Source organism: Gossypium raimondii, chromosome 6, assembly GCF_025698545.1.
Source record: "Gossypium raimondii isolate GPD5lz chromosome 6, ASM2569854v1, whole genome shotgun sequence".
In the NCBI taxonomy this organism is placed as follows: Eukaryota; Viridiplantae; Streptophyta; class Magnoliopsida; order Malvales; family Malvaceae; genus Gossypium; species Gossypium raimondii.
The window spans coordinates 38,400,964-38,408,742 of NC_068570.1; the positions used below are offsets into that span (position 1 = coordinate 38,400,964).

The 7,779-nt window shown below is 35.4% G+C and overlaps 1 protein-coding gene across 1 annotated transcript; it reads left to right on the forward strand.

Moving 5' to 3' along the window:
* Positions 1 to 2,050: 2,050 nt before the first annotated feature.
* On the forward strand, positions 2,051 to 4,975 carry LOC105773865 (vesicle-associated protein 4-2). Its single transcript, XM_012596036.2, has 7 exons — positions 2,051 to 2,480; positions 2,843 to 2,913; positions 3,078 to 3,159; positions 3,305 to 3,423; positions 4,087 to 4,164; positions 4,324 to 4,443; positions 4,542 to 4,975. The coding sequence occupies exons 1-7, from the start codon at positions 2,237 to 2,239 to the stop codon at positions 4,599 to 4,601; spliced, it is 774 nt and encodes a 257-aa protein (XP_012451490.1). The 5' UTR covers positions 2,051 to 2,236; the 3' UTR covers positions 4,602 to 4,975.
* Positions 4,976 to 7,779: the final 2,804 nt, after the last annotated feature.

Genomic DNA, 7,779 nt, shown 5'->3' on the forward strand with positions numbered 1-7,779 from the left:
GAGATCTACTTCTAATGACTATAAGAATTTAAAGTATATCAAAACTTATCTTGATCTTTATGGACACCCACTTAATAAGATATTCAAAATATATAATTTTGTAATCATTATAGCCTTAATTGCTATCTCAGTCAACCAATAGCACGTGATGAAAAATTGAAAAAAAATTAAATTAAAAAAAATAGGAAAAAGAAAACCTTAGCCTTCCCCTCTCTGAAACAGAACCAAACCCCTCTCTCCCTATCCATTTCGGCCTCTCTATCTCTCTCCCGGCTAATGAATTGCTCAGGGTGGAAGCATTGGAGGTAAGTACCAGTCCTGACTTCATCAATGACAGTGAGCTCAAGCTCAACAAACACAGCACGAGGGATGTGCTTTCCGACACTAGTTTCACTGAAAATGTTGTTAAAAGCATCATCACCTCCTCCGACAGCCTTGCCAAGTTGTTAACACGAACACAACCGCTTGTTATTTATTGACCAAACCTTAAACTCCAAAGATAAATAGCAATAATCTCCTAAAGCATTCAAAATGACTTAAATGTTTAACACTGTTCAAATTTGAAAAAAAAAAACCAAAAAAACTCTGGCTTATCAGATCCAATTGAAAAAAACAAAGCCAAACATGAAAAATAAAGGCCTAAAATTATCAGATCTAATAGAAAATCAAACAAATAACTAACATCTACTAAAAAAATTAGATTTTTATTTTAGTTTATCTTGGATTCAGTTTCTTCAAATAGAGAGGGGAGGAGGAGATTTTTCAATTTATGTGTTTTTTTTCGGTAAACTAAAACTATGGTTTTTTTCCTTTTATTATTCAACTATAAAATGTTACAAAATAGACACCTAATCATTACTATTTTTTTGTCACTCAACTATTCAATTTATTTTTTGTCACCTAATTATCTTGGATTTTTGGTGTTTTTATTTTACGATAGTTAGTAGATAGTTAGGTGATAAAAAAAGACAAAATTGACTAATTGAGTGAAAAAAAGAAATTTACTAATAATTGAGTGACCATTTTGTAACTTTTCATAGTTGAGTAGCCAAAAAGGAAATATAAACCATAATTGGGTGACCTCTATTGTAGTTTACCCATTTTTATTTAGAAATTATTTTTCTTTTTCAACTCAAATAAAAAAACTAATTCCTAAATACGAGTCAACTTTTAATTGACTGAAAAGTTTTTTAACGAAATTATAACTTAGGTATCTAATTAATAACAATAAAAGATCAAACTCAAGTACCTTACTCAAAGAAAGAAAGGGTATAATTTAATGGCTTATTATTCAATTAAGCTTATTTAAAAACAAATCAATTTAGATTTTGAATGTGGAAACTATATTTTTGAATTTAATAGTTTTAATCCGAACTCTTGACTTTGCATTTTCTTTAAATATCAAAATTTACTAGACAATACTTTATAAATTCTTTTTGTTTTACAAATAAACTAAAACAAATTAAAATTTCAACATTTGAATCTATTTAATTTTTAAGCTCAAATTTTATATAGAAATAAGTCCCTTTGAAGCATAACTTAAGTTGATCCATGGTATGCGCAAAAGAAAAGAAACATGGTAAATTACAACTTTTTTCCTGATCTAGGCTAGTTGCTTAAGACTTACAGACGAGCAGATGAAGGCAATGATTCAATTTCCGCGTTACTCCCACTAATTATTTCTGTTATTATATCCTTAATTAACTTTCAAACACAAGAATACATAACTTAACCAATCCTTCTAAATTAAACAAAAGGGTTTATTGGTATTTTAAAATCAAATTTCTTGACATTTCTGTTTCCTGTTGAATAAATAGAAGACGGAAAAACGCGTGAATCTTTTAATTAATTAAAAGTACAATCCAAAATTACTTAGCCATTCCAAAGCCCTGAAAGTCGTGGTTGAATCCGTTTACTTTCCGCGGCAGTTTATAATAGAAAGGACGACGAAATTTGCTGCGAAACAACGGTTTTTTAAAATAAATAATTGAAACTGGATACGGTGTCGTTTCTGAGAGATCGATTGACTTTTAAAGGGGAAAAGCGGACTTCAAATTCTCCCAAGTCAAATACAGTACAATCCAAGCTCTAAAATCCGACCCCCCGCCCCCTCTCTCCCTCTCTGCCTCATTTCCTTGTCACGAGTTTCTCGATTCGAGTACCAGTGGAAGTTCCTTCCTCTGCGAAACGTAAAGAAACGGTGTCCTATATGCCCTCGTGATTCTTTTAAGATAAGATGGCAATAGAAACCGACCAGAAGTCATCGTCCGACGGCAAAGTTTGGGGGTTCTTTAAGCTGCCGTTTAGACAAACCGGGAACACCACCAGTACGACGTCTTCTTCCTCCGCTCAAACTCAGCCTCACCTTGAAGGATCCAACCATCATGCCTCGGCTAACTCCGTTTCCTTTGTCGCCAAGTCGCTTTTGCCGACTCGTCGCCGGCTTAAACTTGATCCGGCTAGTAAGCTCTATTTTCCATGTAAGTACTATTCTTCTTTGCTGTATTATCTGATTCTAAATTTCCCGTTTGTTTGATTCAATATTCAGCAAAACTTTTGATGCTTATTTCTTGAAATTAACAGTAAGTTGAAAAAAATATTTTATAGTAGAGATTGTTCAGAATCAAGATTGTTGATTAAAGTAGCTGATATAAGCGGACTAAAATTTGTTGTTACTCTTTATTAAAATTTGTTGTTACTCTTTATTTGAAATACTTTTGACTTAAATCAGGAAATTTTCAATTCGATTTATTTCGGAAGAAATTGTATAAATTTTTTCCAAGTATATGGAAATAATCTTTTCTCTTATTCTTGATTGTATATTACGTTTTCTTTTTCGAAGATGAACCTGGCAAACAAGTGAGGAGCGCGGTCAGGATAAAAAACACGAGCAAGTCATATACAGCTTTCAAGGTAAAAACCTTAAACCTTTGAAAATTTTCAATTTTGCTTTGTTATATTAGTCTTTGTTATTTGTCTATGTTTGCTGTATACATTAGAAACTGAAGTGGAATGATGTTGTGCTTTATGACAATTGCTTTGATTTGTAATGAACCCTTTTGTTTCTGTTGGTTTAGTTTCAAACTACAGCGCCCAAGAGTTGTTTCATGCGCCCACCAGGTGCTATTCTTGCACCTGGGGAGAGCATCATTGCGACCGGTAATTGCTTCCTTCTGTACACACACCCGTTAATTCTAGTTTTGATTATGCATTGGCAATTTGTTATTAATATATATTTAATGTTTGTCTTATCTTCTGAAAGATTCTTATGAATTTCTCTTCCTCATTTGAATGGATTTACTAGTCTTTAAGTTTGTTGAGCAACCTGAGAACAATGAAAAGCCAATGGATCAAAAGAGCAAGGTTAAGTTTAAAATCATGAGTCTCAAGGTGAAGGGTCCAATGGAGTATGTTCCCGAGCTGGTGAGTTGAACTTCTCCTGTAAAACTGTATTTTCATATTATTCACATGATGACAACCAATAAGAAGACTTTTTAATTTGACTACATTTAGATGTTAGTGAGCTTATGATGAACATAAAGTAATATTCTGGTGATGCATATAATATTTACTTTGTGGCTAATAGTGTTTAAGTTTCTCTACAAACACGTAACTTTATGGGGTGACCTTACAGATAGATAAGCAGTGCTAATCTGAAGCATAAAATGTCACTGTGGAACAGAACTTCTATGTCCAATATTCTTCTTTTTTGGGATTTGTACCTTTTGTCTGCAACATAAAGAAACTACTGTGCTTTATAGGCAGATTTTTTTTTCTTTGTCATTGAGTTGTCCTGGTGTTGCTGTAAATTGACTTTTGAAGCCGACATATGCCCAATTATCATGCTTAATCAGATAATAATCTCTTGTTGGAAAGCTGATTTTGGGCCCATTTTTGATAGGGCAAGCATGATTTTCAATCTATTTTATGGGTTGTTTGGCTGCATTTGTTTGATGCGCAATTGAGAATATTCTTTTACCATGTACGCTATTGATTGCTTCTCTGCCTGTCTGATCTTTTTTCTTTTTATTTGAGGTTGGATATTTGTAAATTGTGTAATTAATCTTAGGTGCCTGTCTTTTGCAGTTTGATGAGCAAAAGGATCAAGTGGCAATAGAGCAAATTTTGCGGGTTGTTTTTCTAGATCCCAAGCGCCCTTGTCCTGTAAGTACCGCTACCATATTACCACCATAAGTCACTGATATATGTGCCCTTATTCATGTTAGCGTGTCAATGCTTTCCGCCTGCATGATGTTTGACATGCATGCCAAATTATCGAAATCATAGCAAACTAAACGGCCTAAATATTTTTATGGGTTTAAGGCTCTGGAAAAATTGAAGCGCCAATTAGCTGATGCCGATGCTGCAGTTGAGGCACGCAAAAAGCCTCCAGAGGATGCAGGTCCAAGGATAATTGGAGAAGGACTTGTGATAGATGAATGGGTAAGTTTTCTTGTAATCATCTGATGAAAAATTATTCTTATAGATATTTTACTTGTATGATATGGAATTACTTGCGACTGTAAATTTCTGTCATGCAGAAAGAGCGAAGGGAAAGATACCTTGCTCGGCAGCAGATTGAAGGAGTAGACTCAGCTTAAAGTGGTAGTTCTTCATCAGTTTCCTCGTTGTATGGTTGAAGTTTTATATAGTCGTCTCGTGCTTATGTCCATCAAATCATTTCATGTAACGCAAAGGGTGTTGTCTCAGAAGAATGATCTGGAAATTTCGAAATATTTTGTGGTTGTAAAGAAGAGTGAAGCTGAAATTTCTGTAATTGGAGACTTGAAATCAGCTAGTTACCATCTGCGTTGTAGATAATGTGATTTTGCCGCCTCCCTAAGGGGAATAAAACTGTTCTTCATGGGGTGTAATACACTAAATGGATATCAAACCGAGTAGGAGTATTTAAATGCATACATAATCAATAATGTTCTGCATCAATTACCTTTAGGAAAATGTCACATTTGAACAATTTTCGTCCAGTACTCTTGTAACCTTACAAAGCAAATCAAGTACGGGATGACATACTCTCATCTGTGTGAATGCATAGGTAAATCGGGTCAGATGGGTGGTTTTGAACATGAAATTGAGCGATAGAGGTTGAGATAAAAATTAAAAGATTGAGGGTCCAGGGCTAAAGCTATGTATTAAATTGAATTTTTAACCTTTGAGTGAGGTAAAAAATGACATGTTTCTATTCAAGTAAAAGGGATTAAATTGAAGTTTATACTTGAAATTGACTAAAGCTGGCATTGAACCATTTAACCCAGAGGGCAATGCGGCCGTTAACAAAGCGATGGAAATTGCAGTCATTTAGTCCTCTCCTTTACATGCTGCTTCAATATTCACCATCTTAGTAATTAGCATTGTTTTCGTCATTGTCTAATCCGCCATGGAATGGGAATCTGGATATGTATAGATCACAATGTAAAGGCGGCCACCTGTTTCCAATTGGGAATCACTCGGATATTATCGGCTTCTTCACTCTTTTCTAGGTTTCCAACATTAATTGTTACTATAAATAGGAGTTTAATCCAGGAAAAAGGCTAAAACCAACAAAAATGGCCAAGTCCAACAAAATTTCCATGCTCACCAACTTTGTGTTGATCATTGCTCTTTTGGTCATTGTTTCTATGGTTGAAAGCCGTGGAATTGGGAGTAAGTTCTCAAATCAAGAGCTAAAACACGACGAATTATAATCATTTGGTTTTTTTTTTTTTTTTGTAATGTTCATTCTTTTATGTTTTGGTATTAGAATTTAATGATTAAAAAATGTATTGAAAAATGTGCAGTTCCAATAGGAAAGAAGAGCACCCCAAGCTGTAACGAGGTGTACGGCGTAGCGAGTGGCGACACATGCTTCAGTGTAACACAGGTGTTTAACTTGACCACGACGTTCTTCGATTCAGTGAACCCTAACCTCGACTGTGATTCTCTCTTTGTTGGTCAATGGCTTTGTGTTGCTGGAAAAGCATGAATAAGCCAAGTAGTTGTTCTTGTGATTCAAAAGTCCATGAATAAGGACAACAAGCCCAACTTGTATCCGTATCCAATGCTTTTAGTTCTATATGAATAAGAATGAGCCACGGATGCGTGGTGCATGAACTTTGTAGGTATTTTCTTGATGAAATTTAAAAGATAAAGAATCTGTTATACTTTCATCTTAGACTCTAGCTCACCAGAATAATCGACCATTATAGATACTTGGCGATGCACAATCTTGCTATGGCTTTGCCGAAAGAGTTCGATCTCATGGACTCACCTTAACGTCAAACTTTACAGGCCACACAATTTGCAAAACATATATTAGGAAACATCCTTAATAGTATCTATCAATCTATCACAATCGACAGTATCGCCTAATCCATTAAAGTTAGCTCCAATAGTGTCCTAGGCTAACACACACCACCCTATCACAACACCGAAGGGAGGGGAACTTGATGGCTGAGACCTACGCCTAGCTTCTATCCCCTATAAATACCCCCTCATCACCAATGTAAAGACACAAGAGAAAGACCTAGTTATTACTTTGCCAACAACTTGATCCATACAGTTTTGAACCTCTAAGTCTAGCAGCTTTTCACCCCTCGCTCGATGTGAACAACCTTCATCTTAGCAACTTTCCACACCTCTTACGGTGTGAACCACCATAATCAAACATCCCCATTTTTGTATTATAACAATTGACACTGTTCGTGAGAAATTAGAAAAAAACTACATATCTGCCCCTTAAAGGTTATAATCATCATGAGAAAGAAGGTTAGAGCACACCCCATAACACATACCAAAATAAGTCTGAAGAATGAGTTTAGAACAACACAATGGAAGCCTACCACCCCTTATAACTGTAACATTAACAATGGAATGATGGATTTGCCTATACTTTATTCTTTGGCCTTCTAGTAGACCACCAAGAAGGAGAAAATTGTCACGATCTCGAAGAGGAGGATGGCTCTCACTTGACGATACAAAAGTATTGGGAATTATAAGAACAAAATGAGTTTTTCTTGTCATAGCTCTAAAAATATGCCCAAGAAGAAACTTGGAGGAGCAAGAGTAACCTGAGAAAGTATAAGAAAATATGTCTTGGGACCAAAGCTGATCCCTAAGGCTATTCCGCATCATTGACCTAAGAAAACATTTAAATAGTTACTTTTCCCAATAAATAAAAGACGAAACCGCGATAGGGCGTCACAACTACCATTACCTAGCACATCTAAAAGGATTACAATCTACAAGGATAAATTCTTAATGGGAATAGAGGAATATTGGGAGTTCTATTGCCTATGCTATATGATCCCTGCAAGAGGAAACCCATGGCAAAATGCCTATATCAAAACAACAGTAGAGAAGGCGTTGTGCTCCTTATAAGGAGGAGGTGAGAAAAAAAGGTATTGGAAAAGGATATCCTAAAAGTTTTAAAGTATTGGTGCAAAATAAGGGGTAATCTTATAATGTCGACTAACGATGTTCAATCCCTTGGGAGAACAAAGATCAATGAGGGGGGAAGAGACTAGGTTCCCCTCAAGATTAGTCACTTAGCGAAGTTGAACCATTAATTCCTCCATCTAGGAGAAGGCTTCGCATGCCGATCAGTGCATGACGAGTGTACCAGCTAAGACAAAAAGTGACTGTGACACCCTTAACTCGTATCCATCACCAGATTAGGGTTACGAGGCATTACCTAACAAAACATAGCTCAGCACAGTCATTTATTACATTTCATGCACAAAGTTATATCCACTTATTTACAAAATTTACCAAACTCAATTAGCC